The following is a 19,076-nucleotide window of genomic DNA, read 5'->3' on the forward strand; positions in this document are numbered from 1 at the left end:
AATATCAAAAATAGGCTAGATGAATTCTAGATACAAATAGTGAGACTATAATATAAAATATTCATAGTGGGGGATGTCCTCACCGATAGAGGGGCCCCTCCAAGAGATCACAAAACTAATGCAACAATAAACCTTTTGGAGGGTCTCAGGTTTCAGGGATCAGTGTGGAAGAGTTGGAAGACGTAGGAGCAGTAGACCATTCAGATGGAGGGGGGGGGGCGCCGAGCCGGTTGTCGAGACCTTTGGGGGAGGGGGGCGGAGGATCAGTTGATGGTTTTCTGATGTAGATGGAAAGCACAGACGGTGCCATTGATGGAAAAAACTAATACTGAGTACTGCTCTCATCATAATGTAGGGGTACTACGGAGATCATGGTCTATACTTTGAAACAGGGGTGAGTAACCTTTTTTCTGCCGATGGCCATTTTGATATGTATATTATTATTCGCGAGCCTGGTGCAGGCCATGCCCCCTCTGTGTGATGTCACACAGGGGCAGGGCTACACTACAATTGCCTGTGATTACAGCAGGATGCTTCGGGGAGCTGTAAGGGCAGCGGTGTGACCGTCTGAAGCCTCCTAAGGACGCTCCTGGCGGTACTGCTGCATAGACTTTGGCTGCAGGGTGCCATTCTAGGCACCTTGCTAGCCAAATGAGGCTAGCAGAAACAAGCTCTGAGGGCCAGACCAAATGATTCCACAGGCCTTATGCGGCCGCCGGGCCTGAGGTTCCCCATCTCTGCATTAAAACAAGGACATTTCCTTAAAAAAATAAATAAATCCAGGAACAAATCCAGAAATCCTGGGAAACCATAAAGAATTGTCAGCAACCTGTTAAGCAGGGGTGGGCAATAAACGGCCTTCCAGCTGTTGAAATACAAATCCCAGCATGCCTTGCAACAGTTTTAGCACGGCCAAACAGCAAAACTGAGGCAAGGCACGCTGGGATGTGTAGCTCTACAACAGATGGGGTGCCGCTTATTGCCCACCCCTATGTTAATGTAATGTGTTGGAGGGACGTGTTGTTCTTGTGCCACAACAAAGATGGCGGCGCTCTCCGCCTGTCACGTGGTGAGGCCCGGTTGGACGCAGCAGGCGCGTGGGGAAATGGGCGTGGCGTTCGTTCAAATCCCCAGCTCAGACGGCGGCCGGGAGGGGTCAGGCCGCTCTCGGTGCCGCCCACCAGCCGTCACCCTATTGGATGGACGGGTGTAAGTGATGTCATCAGCCCGCGCTCTCTCTCTCTTTCTGTGTCTCCGCCGCCCGCGAGTCTCCTCCATCCCCGCGAGGTGAGCGCAGTGCGTACCGGTAACCGGGGGGAGCGGGCGGGAGCCAGTGGTGTGATGTGCGGGTGTCACTGCAGCTCCGCTCTAACAGTTGCCGGCTCGTTAACCCACAGAGGCAGTGCGCCGGGTGATGTGATGCCGGGAGGCTGGGGGAGGGTCTGTGTTACATAGATCACACGCAGGACGGTACGCTGGGCGGGATGGCTACCGGGGACCGTGTATTCATCCATATGGGAGATGTGTGATCCCAAATAGGATTATTTTTTTTATTGGTGGCGGTGGGGATCAGGATGTGTATAGGGTGATGTGTGTGTATATAGGATATGGGGAGGGGGGATGTATATAGGATACAGGGAGGAGGAATGTATATGGAGGATGGAATATGGGCGATGTGTATATGGTATATAGGGGATGGAATATGGGTGGTGTGTGCATATATAGGATATGGGGAGGGATGATGTGTATATAATATATGGGGGGATGGACTATGGGTGATGTGTGTGTGTGTGTGAATATAGCATATGGGGGTTGATGTATATGGGTGAGGTATGTGGATATAGGTAGTGGGGTGTATATAGGATACAGGGGATGGAATATGAGTTGTATGTGTATATATATATATATATATATATATATATATATATATAATGAGGGGGATGGAATATGGGTGAGGTATGTGGATACAGGTAGTGGGGTGTATATAGGATACAGGGATGAAATATGGGTTGTGTGTGAATTATAGCATATGGGGAGGGGTGATGTATAATATATGGTGGATGGAATATGGGTGAGGTATGTGGATGGAGGCAGTTGAGGTGTATATAGTATGAGGTGATGGAATATGGATGATGTATGTGTATATATAGCATATGGGGAGGATTGATCAATATAATATATGGGTGAGGTATGTGGCTACAGGTAGTGGGGGTGAATATATGATACAGGGGATGGAATATGAGGTGTGTGTGTGTGTGTGTATATATATATATATATATATATATATATATATATATATATATATATATATATGTATGTGGATACAGGTAGTGGGGGTGTATATAGGATATGGGGGATGGATTATAAGCAATATACACTTGTCTTTTCACGTCTTTGCTGCAGGTGCGCCAGGTCCTGTGAAACTCTGCCAGCTCCAGGCGTCTTATTTTTGCAGAAAATGGGTTTGTCGCAATGCGCTGTGATTCAGATGCACCAGCAAACTGTGCTGATTAATTTGCTATGCAACACTTGTAAATCTGTGTGCCACATAAGCTGGGTACACACTAGATGATAAAGTGGACAATTTGGTGATTTTTAGATTAATTGGAACGACAAGTTGTCCACATCATCTGGTGTGTACACACTATTGTGCGCTCCCGCGTGTTGTAAGTGATGTCGTGTGATTGGCCATACTGCACGGCCAAGCACACTATCTCATTCGGTGCAGTGTACATTAATGAAGGATGGAACAAGTGATCATTCTATCTTTCATTAAATCTAGTGTGTGCTGGATTTTTTAATGTGTTCCCAGCTTGAGTCTCTAGGGTAAATTTACTGAAGTGAGTTTTAAAAGAGATGTTGCCCATAGCAACCAATCAGATTCTGCTGAACATTTAACTAGCACCTTCTAGAAGCTAATAGCCAGAATCGGATTGATTGCTATGGGCAACATCTTTTAATACTCACTTTAGTAAATTTACCCCTCTGAATCTGTATACAAAGCGCTACAATGTAGCGGCTGCAACTCTTTCATTCCAATTTCCGTTGTGGTTTATATACAGACTCGGGTGCACACAGATATACAAGTGTCACTTGTCAAATTAATCGGCACAGTCTGCGTTTGCCACTTAGATGCATTTTCTGCGAAAAAAGACTGCTGATGCCAGAAGAGGTGCATGAGACCGGGTGGCTCCCTCGCGCCAGGCAAGTTGCCTTGCGTGATGTGTTGAAGCTAGATGTATGAGCACACATCTATATATATATTCTATGTTGAGGGGTGATGTATATAGGAGATGGATGGATGGAATATGGGCAATGTATATAGGGTATGGGTGACATAGAGTTTGGGGGGTGGAATGTGGGCTATAGATATCGTATTTGGGGGGCAGGTGGAATATGGGCGATATATAGTAATTGGGGGCAGGTGGAATATGGGCTGTGTGTGTATATATATATAGGGTACGGGGGAAGGAAATATGGGGGATGTAAAATAGGTGGTTTATAGGATATGAGGGGATGGAATTTGGGCAATGTATAAAGAATAAGGTGCAGAGGCGCTGTATGGTGGGACACAGGTGGCAGAATACCTGTGACATAGGATATGAGGGGAGATGTATATAGTCATGTTCACTCTAGGTCCGGCAGCAGGTAGGGCGCCAAACCTAGAGCAAGGGGACTTCTTCGTGCGCCCGAAAAGGGGGCGTGTCTTTATGACGTATCCCCTTTTCGTCACTCTTGGAGGCGTGTCTGGCCCTTACGGACATGCCCGGCAGCCTCCAAGCGCTGTGGTCACTGGGAATGGATGCCGGGCTCATGTGCCCAGCATCATTCACCGGCGTTGACCGCTGCTGTGCCATTTTCCCCACCCGTGGGACACTGCGACCCGCGGGTGGAGGACAGAACCTGCAGGCTATATCAGCGGGGCGCCGCACTAGAGGGCAGGGTGCTTTCTGCCCTTCAGAAATGGGGCGCGGCGCCCCGCTGAAACAGCCTAGCAGGAACGCTATATAGAATGCGGCGGGGGATGGCATAAGCACTTCGTGTATAGGATAGGGGGGGGCTGATATGTATGAGGTATATAGGATGTTGGTGGAATTTTCTATGTGTATATATAGATAGGATCTGTATATCAATTTATAGGGTTGTGTATGTGTATATAATATATATATTTTATTACACAGTGTATACACATTTATTGCCATTTATGTAGCAACAGCATATTCCACTGCATTTTGTAAATGGGATTGAGACTTGGTAATTAGCGACAAAGCTAAAAGATGGCCATAGAACACATGGAAAGATATGTTTGGACTGTATATAGGGGATGTAATTGGGTAGGATAGCTTATGGAGGTGGGTGGCTCTGGAATATAAGCTGCTGGAAGAGATGAGTTTTCAGGGCACGCAGGAAGGTTTGGAGACTAGAGGAAAGTCTTGTTTGTGGGAGGGCATTCCACAGAGTAGGTGCAGCCCGAAAACAGTCCTGTAACCGTGAGTGGGAGCAGGTAATGCGTGAGGATGGGAGACGCAGATCTTGTGCTGGTTGGAGAGATGAGTAGAGAGATGTATGTCGGTGTAGTTTTGGTTAATAGCCTTATGTGTAAGTTGAAGTATTTTACATTGGTTACTTGTAGTCTACAGATTCCAGTGTAGGGACTGGCAGAGCGGGGCAGCATACAAGTGTTTTGTGAGTATCAGCAGTTCATCCACTGCGTTCATTATAAATTGTAGGGGTCTGAGTCTGAGGGAAGACCAGTTAGGAGACTATTACCTAATCAATGCGGGAGGTAATGAGACCATGAAATACAGTGTTTTCTGTGCTTGTGTGAGAGATGGTCGTATTCTGTGGCGGTTTCTTGTAACAGGATTGAATGTGGGTAGCTCAGAGTCAAGGAGCACACCTAGGTGGCAAGGTGTAGGGCATATTGTCCTGTTGGCAACAGAAACGGGTGTCAGGAAGTGAACTACAATCGGCCGATGGAACTATCATTAACTCTGTTTGGAAATATAGTTTGAGGTGGTTAGATAACATCCAAGGGGAAATAGCAGAAATGCTAGTGCAGGCCAACGTGGATGATGGGAGATCTGGAAAGGAAAGATGGATGTGGGTATCATCTGCACAGAGGTGATCCTGGAGACATTGTATAGATAGAGCAAAGGGTCCTTGGACTGAGCTTTGTGGTCTCCAACTGGCAAAGGAAGCGGAGTGGAAGTAAATCCAGACAAGTGAACACTGATAGAGCGATTAGATAAGTAGGATGAGGACCAGGATAGGCCTGCGTCCTAAAGACCCAGGGATTGTAGTGTTTATTAGAAGAGAGTGGTCCACGGTGTCTCATGCAGCCGAGAGATCCAGGAGGATAGGAAGTGAGTTATGGCCTTTGGATTTGGCAGTGATGAAATAATTCACCTCCTCAGTCTCTGTAGAGTGTTATGAACTATAGCTGGACTGACACGGGTCCAATAAGCTGTGTGAGACGTTTGTATGTCAGTCTCAAGTAGTTTGGAGGTGCATGGGAGATGAGAGTATTTGCGTCGGAATGTAAATTTTTTTCAGGATAGGAGCAATCACTGCACGCTGTATAATGATGGAAAGATACCAGTAGAGCGATAACAGATTTTAGTTAGTCGGGAAGAGCACAGGTGAAATGGGATAGATCGGTTTGTGATGGTACAGACTGAAGATGAGTAGTATGCCTGCTGGGGGGGGGGGTGGGGGGCAATCGGATCTATATAGGTTAGGGGGCAGGATCTGCGACCTCCATAGGACACATGGAGCAAAATCTGCTGTGTAGAGGGTGGCACTGGTGTTGTGTGGAGGCTGGAGGAGGGCGGCCCCTGCGTTGTGTGGAGGCTGGAGGAGGGCGGCCCCTGCGTTGTGTGGAGGCTGGGGGAGCGCCCTGTATGTCGGTGTATTACTGATCTGTCATCCCTGTTACACCACACACACACACACACTCTGTCTCTCTCTCGCTCGGACACACTGGCTAAGCCAACAGATTGCCTATTTCCCAGGATCTAATGACATCACAAAGCACCTTGTCTCAGTGATGTCACCAGGTTACTGATAGGCTGCATGATCTGAGTATTGCTATAGCCCTCTGTGTGCAGCAATATGTGTATGATCATTCCATTCACTGCGAATAGTGTGATTCATTTTGCAAGGCCAAATTAACATGGAGCATTAATGCCTGTCTCTTGTAGCTTGTTTCTGATGTCAGTCATGACACTGTGTTCAACCTGGAGGTTTTCATGCAAACTACAGTAATCCTAATGGTACCTTATGTGCAGTGTCGTCCTTTTTTACACGCTCATTACAGCAATCCTTAATTACTAAGCCATGAATCTGTCTCCTCGCCCATTTACAAAGCTCTGCTCTGCTTGCTGCATTTATGTGAGCAGGTCAGAGCGGTCACAGAGGCGCCACCTTCAGATTATTTTGGTGAATTGCCAGAACAGTTATAATTTTACATAATTATCATTCTGGGTTCATCTGTTTTATTCATTGCACTGTTTTTGTCTATGATAAGTAAGTGTTAATAAGTGCTGTGCTATGTTGTCAGCTGCTGTTTAATAAGGTATCTGTCTGCCGTCCATAATTCCATCCTGCAGATGGAACTGTCACAATTGCTGCTCTCATGACCCTGGGGAAGATTATTGGAGAGATCGGGGCTTTTATCTGTGCTGTTTACCATGTGTCCATTGTCTGTTTCAGCTAGTGGTTGTGAAGATGGACTGGCGTCCTGACGAGGAAGGGTTACAGCAGGTCCTGCGGCTCCTGAAGGACTCCCAGTCACCGGACACAGCCACGCAGAGAGAGGTCCAGGATGTATCCTTTATACAGGGGTCAGGTCTGCCTATGCCCAAGCCCTCTACAATTGCTGAGCTTTTGCGATGTCTCCGAGTCTCATCTCCAAGAGGGTCATTTTATTGATGGATAGAACAATACATTTTATTTAGACCCAATACTTTTGATGGCTTATGGCAGTGGTAGCCAACGCTGGTCCTCAAGAGCTACCAACGGTGCATGTTTTGCGAGTCTCCTCACAGAATCACAAGTGATATAATTAGCGCCACCTGTGGATCTTTTCAAATATTTTAGTTAGTAATGAATACACCTGTGCACCTGCTAGGTGGTCTGGAAAACGTGAACTGTTGGTAGCTCACGAGGACTGAGGTCGGCTACCCCTGGCTTATGGTATCATGTGCCAGCTGTGAGGATAGAATAAATTATTGGGCCCCTAGGACAGAAGTATTCAACGAGTTGTCTTCCAGCTACTGTGGAACTACACATCCCAGCATACCATGCCACCATTTTGGCATGCTCTAGTAGAAGGTCTGTGTCAAGGCATGCTGAGATGTGTAGTTCCACGGCAGCTGGAGGGCCGCATGGCGAATATCCCTGACCTAGATCATTATGATCTAATTTCCTATATACAATGGGGACACTTTAAAGAGTGCACAAGAAACTGTTTCAGTAGCATCAAATCAGAGATTGACTTATTTTGTGAGCTGTATGACAGCTTTGATTTGGTTGGCTTCTATGGAATCACCCGTTTCCCAGTCAGTGTTAGTTTTGACCATTGTTTCTAACCATTTTTTATTGATTGAGTGCTGAACCAGAGAGAGATACTCTTAGCAGATACAGTAGTAGTCATGACTGCCCAGTAGTGCTCCAATGACCAGGAAGGACCTATAAATAGCCTGAATAATCCTGGCCGCTGACCCCTGAAGAGGGCACGGACCGGCTCCCCTGGCCGTAGCTCCCCTGACTGTGTGCCCTCATACCTGTCTTCTGTTGGTTACTTGTCCTGAACTCGTCCTCAGAAACTGAAACAGCTGAACCAATTTCCTGACTTCAACAATTATTTGATCTTCGTGCTGACGCGGCTAAAATCGGAGGGTGAGATTTTTTTTTTATTACGCTTCCCTCTGTACAGTCAGGTGGTTTGTCAGGTTGACAGTGCGGGATCATATGAGCTTCCTGTCCTGCGATCTTTACATTATATACTGTACTGCGCTACCATATGCCGCTCTGTGGCGTGCTGTGCCATTATACACTAGAGCAATTCTTTCCCTGCAAATGATGCACATGTCCCTTACAATATATGTGTATATATATTTTTTATTCTTCATTCTAATGACAAGGTACTTAAACATTTTCCTAATACTCCAAAATACAAATACATTTTCCAGACGGATAATTGGGGCGGGCAGCCATTGCGCCAGGTCCGTTGCAGTGACTCCTCTCTGATTTGGTTTGCGCACACATCCATAAAGAGGCATGGAGCTATTAGTGTCACGGGTGTGCGCACCAATCGGTCGTTACCCGCGTTCCTGCTTTGTAACCCTATGCTGTATTCTCATGCCTAGATGAACCCACGCGGTCCCTGAGCGGCCTGATCCTGAAGAACAACGTAAAAACGCATTACCAGAACTTCCCCCAGCCCGTGTCCGAGTTCATCAAGCAGGAATGTCTGAACAGCATCGGGGACTCGTCCTCTCTGATCCGAGCCACCATCGGTAAGTGACGAGCTAAACTTTTTATCATGTTACATATTTACTAACAATATGAAAGTGAATTAAGGTGCTGAAATGTAGAGGGATCCATAGGCGGTTACTGCAGCCCCGTCTCTCCTGGAAATGATGCAGATTGTCTATACGTGATGCACAGTGATGGCTTTTGTATTCATACTGTCTGATCCAGGGAGACACATAATCCAGATATTCTGCCCCTCCCCAACTGGTTCAGGGTGTTTAAAAAAAAATAAAAATTTTTTAATACACCCCCTCCTCGTTCATACTATAGTACTCCAATAGGAGCTGGAGCCCCCCTAGTACCACCATCTTGTGACGTTGAGTTTATTCTTCCATTGTGCCGCTTGCGACGGGGACATTTAGTGCGTGTACAGTTGTGTGCGCTTATGATGTGTTTTGTGTTCTCTCTGCCCAGGTATCCTCATCACCACCATTGCATCTAAGGGGGAGCTGCAGACCTGGCCGGAGCTGCTGCCTCAGCTCTGCAACCTGCTGAACTCCGAGGATTACAACACGTGTGAGGTACACACCTGGCTTTTGTCACATAGATTGGTGGGACTATCCGCCTTTCTAGTTCTGACTGCTGCATCAGGTCTTTTCTTGGATCTGATGGTCTACTTGTATCCGCTGTCTTTTCAGGGTGCCTTTGGAGCCCTACAGAAAATCTGCGAGGATTCCTCTGAGCTCCTGGACAGCGACGCTCTGAACAGACCCCTCAACATCATGATCCCCAAATTCCTTCAGTTCTTCAAGCACTGCAGCCCCAAAATCAGGTTCTTCCCACAACTTCTCCCAACGCTATTTAATGTGCTAACCTCCTCCCCATGTCTGACTTGACCTGTCCTCCGCTTCCCAGGTCTCACGCCATCGCCTGCGTCAACCAGTTTATCACTGACCGGGCTCAGGCCCTCATGGACAACATCGACACTTTCATCGAGGTGAGTAGAGAGATCTACAGATTACGTCTGTCCTGGCAGCTGGTGATGACCGTCCCCTCTGGACTAATGCTTGGTCCTTTTTTTATTGTAGCAACTCTTTGCGCTGGCAGTGGACGAGGACCCCGAGGTTCGGAAGAATGTCTGCAGGGCGCTGGTCATGTTGTTGGAGGTGCGGATAGACCGGCTGCTCCCTCACATGCACAGCATAATCCAGGTATGAAGAGCCCCAGATCCTCTACTCCAAGTTGGTTATGAGTGACAGCACCTAGTGATGAGCTGTGTCCCCCTCTCTTCCCCAGTACATGCTGCAGAGGACGCAGGACAGTGACGAGAACGTGGCTCTGGAAGCGTGCGAGTTCTGGCTGACGCTGGCTGACCAGCCCATCTGTAAGGACGCATTGTCCAGTCACCTCCTGCAGTAAGTACCATCTGCTTCTCATACGCAGCGTAGGGAGTAAGGGAACCCATGATGGAATGTGGACAGGATCTATGGGCTGGAAGTGATGCAGATTACCCAAGCATGATGTACAGTGATGGCTTTTGTATTCATACTGTCTGATCCAGCAAGACCTGCTATCCTGGCGCTCTCATTGTGGCTCCAGGTGGTCTGGTGTTTGTCATTTTTAAATTGATGATAAATATACTGCATGTGTATATGAGAGATGTATAGAGAGATACAGATCCCAGCGGCATTCTCCTTTGTCTTGCATTCCATCCAGGCTGTCGGAATATGCAGCCAGGGACTGGTGCCAACCACTTACTGACATGGTTGTATGAGATGCATACGCAGCCAGCTGTGCTTCAGCTGACAAGGTGTGACCGCACCACCTCGCTGTGTTTTTGAAGAGGAAATTTGTTCTACACATGTGCAGAACCGATCTCCTCTGACTCCCCGGACAACCCGGCAATTTCTGACCGATTTTGCCGGAAAAATCGTCAGTTAAGTGGTAAAAAAATAAATACATTTATTTTCCTTTTCAATTAGCCATGAGTGCCGCTGGGGGTTTCTCACCGGCACCTGCACAGACTCACTGCAAGTGCAGGTTAGAAGCTGAAAGGGAGAGTGGTAAATCACCTGGCCGGTGAAATGCACTCTCCCTCTTTGGCAAACAAGGAGCTCATACATGCAGACGGTGCCTGGACCTGCTTCATCTCAAACAATAGGCAAAGCAGGTCCAGGCATTTAACGACTGTTAGCCACCCCATCCTACATCTCCCCCCTCTTACTTGCAATGCCTCTGTTCAGCTGCTATTTACATCACATTATATGTCCTGATCTAGAATAACAGTAAGCGGCCTTCCTCTCCTTTTTTTTTTTTTTTTTTTAAGCTTTTTGTGTGTGTTTAATAATATTTACAAAATTCTTCATATGTGCCCCCGGTGAATATAAAATGTTTGTATAAGTTGTATGTAGTTTATACATGGATATCATAACCCTATTTACATCGGCAGTACCCGATTTAGGGAGGCCTCTATATAGTCCTTGTACTCCTCCCAGTCTGCCCCCACCACCTCTTTTACGGGACTAATTTATTAAGCAGTAAGTGCTTAATAAAATTAGTCCCGTAAAAAGGTGGTGGGGGCCAATCCCTGACCGGTGTATGTGTCGCTGTCTGTGAGCGCCTCAGTTGTGCAGGGCCGTGTAACCTGTTTAGAGCCTTGTAAGTATAGGTTACTGATATTCTGAGCTGCAGGTGAGAGATGGGACTGTGCTCTCTGTCTTACAGGCTGATACCGATCCTGGTGAACGGAATGAAATACAACGAGATTGACATAATTCTCCTGAAGGTGAGTCCACACGTGCAACATTCCCTCGTCCAAGAGGCTTACGCCAGATAAAGGAAAATTGTAGGACAAATAAGGGACAGGAATCTCTGCACCTGGGGAATATAGACCATAACATTAAATGATTGAGTATTTGACAGTGAGGTTTCCACACTGGCGGGATCTAGAGGTCCCTGAATTTCACGGTCTCCTACTGTACATGTTTCTGCCTGTCCTGTCTGGGTCTAGTTGGAATGGTTCTGTTTCTGTAATGGGGTTTGAAATGGTTATATGGCTAAAAGTAGTGTCTCATACTGTGTCCTTAATCTAGTCCAGTTATGCATTGGTCTGTAGTACATAGCTACCACAGATGTGTGGATCTCATCTCTACGTGTAGATTATGATGTGATGGCCTCTTGTTGTCCCCTCCAGGGAGACGTAGAAGAGGATGAGACTGTCCCAGACAGCGAGCAGGACATCAAGCCGCGGTTCCACAAGTCTCGCACCGTGACCCTGCAGCACGAGGAAGAGCGGGCGGAGGGAGAGGACGACGGGGACGATGAGGATGACGACGACGATACGCTGTCTGACTGGAACCTGAGTACGTGGGGCTGTCTCGGCGTGTGGTGACCTCGCAGTAGTGTCTACTAGAGATGACTGTTCTTTCCCCCGAATTACACTGAGGGTCTTTGTATTCATACTGTCTGATCGGTGGCTCCGCATTAGTCTCAGTCCTGGGTTTTGATTGCAGTACGTTATAAAGTAATTGGGCCAATGTATTTATTCTTCTCAGGGAAATGTTCGGCCGCCGCCCTGGATGTCCTTGCTAATGTGTTTCGGGAGGAGCTGCTCCCTCATCTGCTGCCCCTTCTAAAGGGTCTTCTCTTCCACCCGGAATGGGTTATAAAGGAGTCTGGGATCCTGGTTCTCGGGGCCATTGCTGAAGGTAAGTTGGGTGGCCATTGGGGGGGTGTCACAGTTACCGGCCTTTTAATGCCACTCTGTCCTCCTCTGACCGTCTTCATTTCTCTGTACAGGATGTATGCAGGGTATGGTCCCCTACCTACCAGAACTGATCCCTCACCTGATCCAGTGCCTCTCCGATAAGAAGGCCTTGGTCCGCTCCATTGCCTGCTGGACTCTGAGCCGCTATGCCCACTGGGTAGTCAGCCAGCCCCCTGATGACTACCTGAAGCCCCTGATGACTGAGCTTCTGAAACGTATTCTGGACAGCAACAAGCGAGTGCAGGAGGCAGCCTGCAGGTATGGCTTATGGCTGGGTATATGGGAAGGGGGGGTGGGACTCCAGCTGTCTACATTGGGGTTATTTGTATCCGTCTGCCCTCCGTTCTGTTTATGACAGATGAACGGAGACATTGGTCACTACAGAGGGTGCAGTGGACATAATGGAATAGACATCACTGTGCGCTCTGCGTCACTGTTTCTCCTTAGATGAATGACCTTCAGCAGCCAAATATGGGACAGACTTGTTTAAATAATTCTCCTGTACCCAAGGCCTAAAAGTGTGCCCTATGCCTACACACTGGAGGCAGCCACTTTGTGTGATGAGTCATTAGAGGACAGTCTGTATATTTGTTCGAAACTGTGACCTCCACTGAGGCACAAAGGCGTTTAATAGTGCAAATAAAACCAGTTGTAACTGATGGCAACCAATCGGATATCCCCTTTGGCTTACGGATCATTGTTGTCTTGTCACCATGTTGCGTGGCTCATCCAGTGCGGAGGAAGGGGGTGGGCTTGTAGAGTCGTACTAACGTGCGGCTGGTCTCTCCTCCCCAGCGCTTTTGCAACCTTGGAAGAAGAAGCCTGCACGGAGCTGGTGCCGTACCTGAGCTTTATCTTGGACACATTGGTGTTTGCCTTTGGAAAATATCAACACAAGAACCTCCTCATCCTCTACGACGCCATTGGGACCTTGGCGGATTCCGTTGGACACCATTTAAATCAGCCGGTGAGCAGCGTGGTACCTGATGGGGAATGAAGCGTGTGGTCATGTGGCACAGATAAGATAATGAGGGATGTGAGCAAGGTTGGAGCTGAGAATAGGGTTACGTTGTTAGCAGTAGGGGGGGGGGGGGGGTCACATGAATAGAGGGAGCATTAGAGGGTAATACCCAGAACTGATTTCGGAGGGCTTGAGGCAGTGACCATTACCTCTGGGAGTGATGCAAATATGAGTAAAGTGAAGATAATGGATGATGTATCAGTATTCATACTGTCTGGTCCAGAGGTCACTGGCGGCAGCGCTAGTATTCAGGTCAGGGTGCTGTTACATTTTGATCCTTCCTCTTATTTTGATTATGACTTTATGACCATGTCCTAGGAGTACATCCAGAAACTGATGCCCCCTCTTATCCAGAAGTGGAATGAGCTGAAGGATGAAGATAAGGACCTATTCCCGCTGCTAGAGGTAACGCTTGTTTCATTTAAGAAGGAGGGGGCTTTGGGTGGATCTTGGAGCCTCTCTAGGGGTATGATGTAGAACCAGAAATCTGAATTCCTCATGATGGGATTTTGTATTCATACTGCCTGACCCCTGAGCTGCTACCTGGGGTTAGAGGAGACTGTGGGTACTGAAGCTTTGTGATGTGAGTAGAAAGCACAGACCGTCCTAAACCAAGCCTCTACCTTGCAGTGTTTGTCCTCCATTGCCACCGCCCTGCAGAGTGGGTTCCTACCTTACTGTGAGCCAGTGTATCAGCGATGTGTCACCCTGGTGCAGAAGACCCTTGCCCAAGCCATGGTAAGTAGCTACCATGTTGCCTCCCCCATGTCAATAAACTACTCCTGAGAAATGCCGGTGACCAACCTTGTGTGTTTGCCCCCCCCCACCCCGGCAGATGTACAGCCAGCACCCCGACCAGTACGAAGCTCCCGACAAGGATTTCATGATTGTAGCCTTGGATCTCCTGAGCGGGCTGGCGGAGGGGCTGGGAGGCCATGTGGAACAGTTGGTAGCCAGAAGCAACATCATGACCCTTCTTTTCCAGTGCATGCAGGTCAGCGGCTCCTATTTATCCTTAGTACATGAGAACCTTGATGGCACCAACGCTGTGCCCTGACCTGTTCTCCTCCTTCTGCTCTCAGGATGTCATGCCGGAGGTTCGGCAGAGTTCCTTCGCTCTCCTGGGGGACCTGACGAAAGCCTGTTTCTTGCATGTCAAACCTTGTATCTGTAAGTGGCCCCTCTCATACAGTGTTACTGCGCCGGACCCCTACTCTTCTCTAGTTACACACGTTCGTATCGCCATTATGTACAGCAGCTGCAACAGGTGTCTTCCATCTCTTTACAGCTGAATTTATGCCTATCCTCGGCACCAACTTAAACCCCGAGTTCATCTCTGTCTGTAACAATGCCACGTGGGCCATCGGTGAGATATGCATGCAGATGGGTGAGTGCCGCTTAGTCTAGTACCAGCCTCCGTTCAGAACTCAAGATGGCTGCCTCCACGTTCTCTCTCTGATCCTGACTAGGCCGCTGACCGAGATCTGACTTTATCTCCGTAGGGGCAGAGATGCAGCCGTATGTTCCTATGGTCTTGAATAACCTGGTAGAAATTATTAACCGGCCAAACACCCCCAAAACACTTCTTGAAAACACAGGTGGGTTTAGTCCCGTGTTTGTACTATTATATTATCTTTATATAATCTTTCCTGCATTGTAATCTCGCATGAGAACCACGGGGAAAAGACGAGCCATTTAGGATCGGTCAGAATAACCCTAATAAGTAGGACTTCAAAGCTAAATACACGTTTATGTATATATAAATGCATCAATCTGTGATGTCCTCTGACATTTAACACTAGTCATAACGCTGAAGGAACGAAGTGAGTTCTAAGTGATTAAACTTTGCGTCATAACCTGGTTTAATATAAATTAGTCATTAATATCTTTCCTCTGCTTTCCAGCTATAACCATTGGCCGCCTCGGCTGTGTGTGTCCACAAGAAGTAGCCCCCATGCTACAGCAGTTTATAAGGCCCTGGTGAGTTGAATGTATTAGTGTACAGCTCAGTGTTACTTGGTTTTCTCAGTTTATTTTTCTATATTTCCGCTCACCCTGTTTATTTCTCACCTGTAATTGCCGCCTCCCCCTGGTCCCCATCAGGTGTACCTCTCTGCGCAATATCCGTGACAACGAGGAGAAGGACTCTGCATTTAGAGGGATCTGTATAATGATTGGGGTGAACCCTGGGGGCGTTGTTCAGGTAAGCGCAATACGGCACCTCCATCGCGGCAGTGTTCCCGGAGCTCCTGCTCACTGGGTGTTATAACGCATTTTGGTGCTATATTCTGCAGGAAGAGCAGATTCCATATGGGAGTATCTGTATAGAGCATGTATGGGATGATGCACCCACAAGCCTGGGTGGTTTTATTTCCTGTTCCTTTGAAATGGGGGGGTAATCCAGATTTGGGAGGAACGCAATGACACCCGCGTCTGGGTTATTGATATGCTACGATATGTCTCTTCAGGATTTCATCTTTTTCTGTGACGCAGTGGCCTCGTGGGTGAGCCCCAAAGATGATCTAAGAGATATGTTCTATAAGGTGTGTATGGCGTTATTGCTATTGGTCTGTAGGGTGACCGGCCTGTGTGTAACGTCTGACTGCTGTGGGTTACAGCGCGTTCTGTGCAGAATAACCCGCATCAACGTCCGTCAGTCATTAATGAAGCTGGCGCTCTGCAATTCAGACCCTATTTATCTTTGGCAGATTTTGCACGGTTTTAAGGAGCAGGTGGGAGAGGAAAACTGGAATCAGTTCTCGGAGCAGTTCCCCCCTCTGCTGAAGGAGCGGCTGGCTGCGTTCTACGGGGTGTAACATGAACTGGGGCACATCAACACATACCCAGCGTGGGAGGTGAGTGGCACCTGACATTGGGGGGGGGGGGGGGGGGGGGGGGGGTTGTACTGCTGGTTTTTGTAGTCTTCTGTGGTTCTTTACATTGTCCTGTTCTTTGTTCCAGGTTCCTGTTTGGTCCATGAGGTCATTGGGGAGATTGGCGTCCTACACCCCACACATCCAGTCTTTAGCGGGGTTTTAGGGAACCGTGTCCTGGGCCAGTACTATCCCTCCACTCCAGACTCCCTCCGCCAAGCTCCCAAGACCACCTCGGCGGAGTAAAGGAGGCTGTAACACACTACGCTACCTTCCCGCCCCCCCAGAGATCTTTTTAGTAACTGTATTTTATGGAGCATGAGCGGGAGTTGGGTTTTAGGATTAAGATGTTACCCTTGTAGGGTGGGGGGGGTAGGGATGTATTGGGTAGGGGGAAGCTGGTCCCATGTCAGGATCTGTTACTGGGCGGGGAAGAGGGGAGTGGAGGGTTGGAGGGTTAGACTATAGAGCGGGAGGGAGGAAGGGGTCTACAGGTATAGAGATATTTGACTGTTCCCCCTGCAGTTTCCAGCAGGTTAGGGTCAGAGAAAAAAAAATAAAATTAAAAAAATATCACAGCAGAATAGGGTCGCAACCACAGAACAGAAGGTCGGCCATTTTTAAGAGGCCCAGGTTCAGCCAGAGGAAAGAATTGTGATGTTATGTGGTAGAGAGTTGTGGATCTGTCTAGGAGATTAGGACAGCTCTGAAGTCTTATTGCATTGCTCCCATGCCAGTTTGCACAAGTTAGAGTTTGATTGCGTTTTGTCTTGGTTTCCAGTTGAATACCCTATAGCGACAGCTGGAAGAGTCTCGGCTATGTCTTGATTTATTTTTAAATGCAACCTCTACACCTGTAGGATAAGTCCTATTAGTTAAATTGTAAGATTAATGTGAGCACGTAAATAATTTGCTGCTGTTATGGCCAGGCCTCCTTGCTTGCACTGTGCTCAGCTGATTCTTGTCTGTAAGCATAAACTGAACGATGAGCTTCTGGGTCCCTCTAGTGGCCAGATTATAGACTGGTGGAGCAATGCAGATTATAATGCAATTCAATACACAGGCGGGTTTCTTTAAGAGGCGGCTTTATTCATGAGTAGAAGATATCTGTGCTTATTCGTGCTGATATTGTTAATGCTGAATATTCAGCGTCTGCGGACTCCCAGCTTTGCTCATCCATCTATAGAGATGTACCTGTCACTCTCACAGTTTACATGAGCGTACAGCCTCTTTATAGGTTGTACTTGTATTCACGGGGACATGCCAATCATTTAATGAGGGACTGCTGACAAATACTGAGGCACAAATTCTTTAATGATTTGATAAGTTTAATAATGGTCCTGACTGAAAAGTGACTGCATCCTGTATCTTTAGACTACTGGTCCTCTCCAAAATCTAAAATGAATGTAGACAACCACATGCATAGTTTCCCAATTTAAACGTCCTCCCGCCCCCCCCGCCCTTTCAAAGGGAGAGGGAACGCCAGAGCAAATGACCCCCACGTCTTATGCTCTACTTTTGATATTGGGCAGGGATGCTTTATAAATCTGAAGTTCCAAGGATCTAGATAGCCCAACGTGAAAGACAAGTAGATGACAGCTCGGCCTGGTAATTTTCCGTGGCCCTTCCATGCTGTAGGAAGTCATTCCGGTTAGGAACCAAGATGAATTGAACGGCGGGCACCCATTGCCTGCATGTTGTATGTACTTAACCTTCACAGTTGACCATGAGAAGCCACCGCTGACAATGTTTTAGACCAAGGCTTGAGGTGCAATATGCAAAGCAGATAAACTATTCTTATAGCTGAGCAAGCCATTGGTCTGTGATGACACATTCCAGGTTCTGTTTTCCCAGCAGCTATTTACATATCTAGATTAAGAATTGTAGCAATTCCAGTATATGGCTAAAGATAAGGGCTGAGATTTAATGTCTGTGACTCTGAAATAGGAGATGGGAGCAAGAATTGAGGCTTCAGGTTCAGTATTGGTTTCCAGGAAGTGATTAAACCCGCCATGGCTCCCAAAGCAAATGTGCGGAGTGGGGGAACCATTTTACTAGGAAGTGTAAGGTTTTGGAGTTAAATGGTATAAAGATAGGTGCAGTGAAGTGTGAGCTCCTGGGCCGAGATCATTACCATCCTCCCTTCCTGTTTTGTACAGTAGGGCACACCACTAGGCTCCAGTTGAATTCTGGGACTGTATATTGGTATTTGTGATGTAATGTTTCCTATGGTAAAACTGCAGTGTATTTAGTGTAAAGCCGTCTGCTTGCACCTTTGCTCAGATGAGAATTATATTCTCATTTTATGTATATTTTTTTTTCTTTAATTTTTTTTTTTGTTAACTAAAATGCAGTTTTTTTTGTGACTCTACATGTTTTATGTCATGTTTTTATTTGAAACTGGAAATGAATGACACTGTCATGACTAAAGAAAAAAAAAGAGGCAACCATTGCTTTTAAGATCTAAGGCTTATAGAGTACTTTCATTACCGTGCGAGCAGTGACTGTGCGTTATGAGGAGCGGACGTCAGTAATTCTGCTACTGTTGTGTTAAGAGTTTGGTGCCTTTCCATCCTGCAGCTCAGACGTAGCCAGGAACACACAAATAATGACTTTTGCGCCCTTATACTTTATCATTTAGTGTCAACAGTGCTTTTCCTTGCTTAAGCCTGGTGTAGATCAATCTCTAGATGTGAACGGCAAGTCCTAATAGTGTCTGGCTGGGCATCTAGTTACCCTGTAACAGGAGAACTGAAAAATTTTTGGTGCACTTGACAGTCTGCAGTGACTCCATTCTCGTTTAAAAAGTCTTATTTATTTAGAAATAAGTGCACTTGTCAATGTAAGGTCCGGCTGTTGCTTAGAAAGAGCTTCATCATGAAGTACAAAGGGCATCCAAAGCTGAGAAAAGCTTATATATAAAAAAAAAATAAATGGA

The 19,076-nt window shown here is 47.1% G+C and overlaps 1 protein-coding gene and 2 non-coding genes across 5 annotated transcripts; all 3 read left to right on the plus strand.

The window, feature by feature from the left end:
• The first annotated feature begins 1,190 nt into the window (after positions 1-1,190).
• TNPO2 (transportin 2) lies at positions 1,191-18,600 on the plus strand. 3 transcript variants are annotated; one of them, XM_088473928.1, is made up of 25 exons: positions 1,191-1,209; positions 6,715-6,828; positions 7,827-7,902; positions 8,373-8,522; positions 8,953-9,059; positions 9,177-9,310; positions 9,394-9,475; positions 9,567-9,689; positions 9,775-9,893; positions 11,203-11,263; positions 11,672-11,840; positions 12,033-12,185; positions 12,277-12,502; positions 13,040-13,211; positions 13,584-13,670; positions 13,896-14,003; positions 14,101-14,259; positions 14,348-14,435; positions 14,554-14,652; positions 14,768-14,863; positions 15,170-15,245; positions 15,369-15,468; positions 15,734-15,808; positions 15,974-16,120; positions 16,227-18,600. In XM_088473928.1, the coding sequence occupies exons 2-24, from the start codon at positions 6,730-6,732 to the stop codon at positions 16,079-16,081; spliced, it is 2,667 nt and encodes an 888-aa protein (XP_088330054.1). In that variant the 5' UTR covers positions 1,191-1,209; positions 6,715-6,729; the 3' UTR covers positions 16,082-16,120; positions 16,227-18,600. The 3 variants fall into 3 exon arrangements, with proteins under 3 accessions (XP_088330054.1, XP_088330052.1, XP_088330053.1); XM_088473926.1 differs by having other exon boundaries at positions 1,204-1,287; XM_088473927.1 differs by lacking the exon at positions 1,191-1,209 and adding an exon at positions 1,370-1,470.
• Positions 8,637-8,706, plus strand: LOC148522599 (small nucleolar RNA SNORD41). The gene has a single exon (XR_015878721.1). It is a non-coding gene; the product is annotated as a small nucleolar RNA SNORD41 (small nucleolar RNA).
• On the plus strand, positions 9,970-10,039 carry LOC148522600 (small nucleolar RNA SNORD41). Its single transcript, XR_015878720.1, has one exon. It is a non-coding gene; the product is annotated as a small nucleolar RNA SNORD41 (small nucleolar RNA).
• Positions 18,601-19,076: the final 476 nt, after the last annotated feature.

Source organism: Taudactylus pleione, unplaced genomic scaffold (genome assembly GCF_031769625.1).
Source record: "Taudactylus pleione unplaced genomic scaffold, aTauple2 ptg000145l, whole genome shotgun sequence".
Lineage (NCBI taxonomy): Eukaryota > Metazoa > Chordata > Amphibia > Anura > Myobatrachidae > Taudactylus > Taudactylus pleione.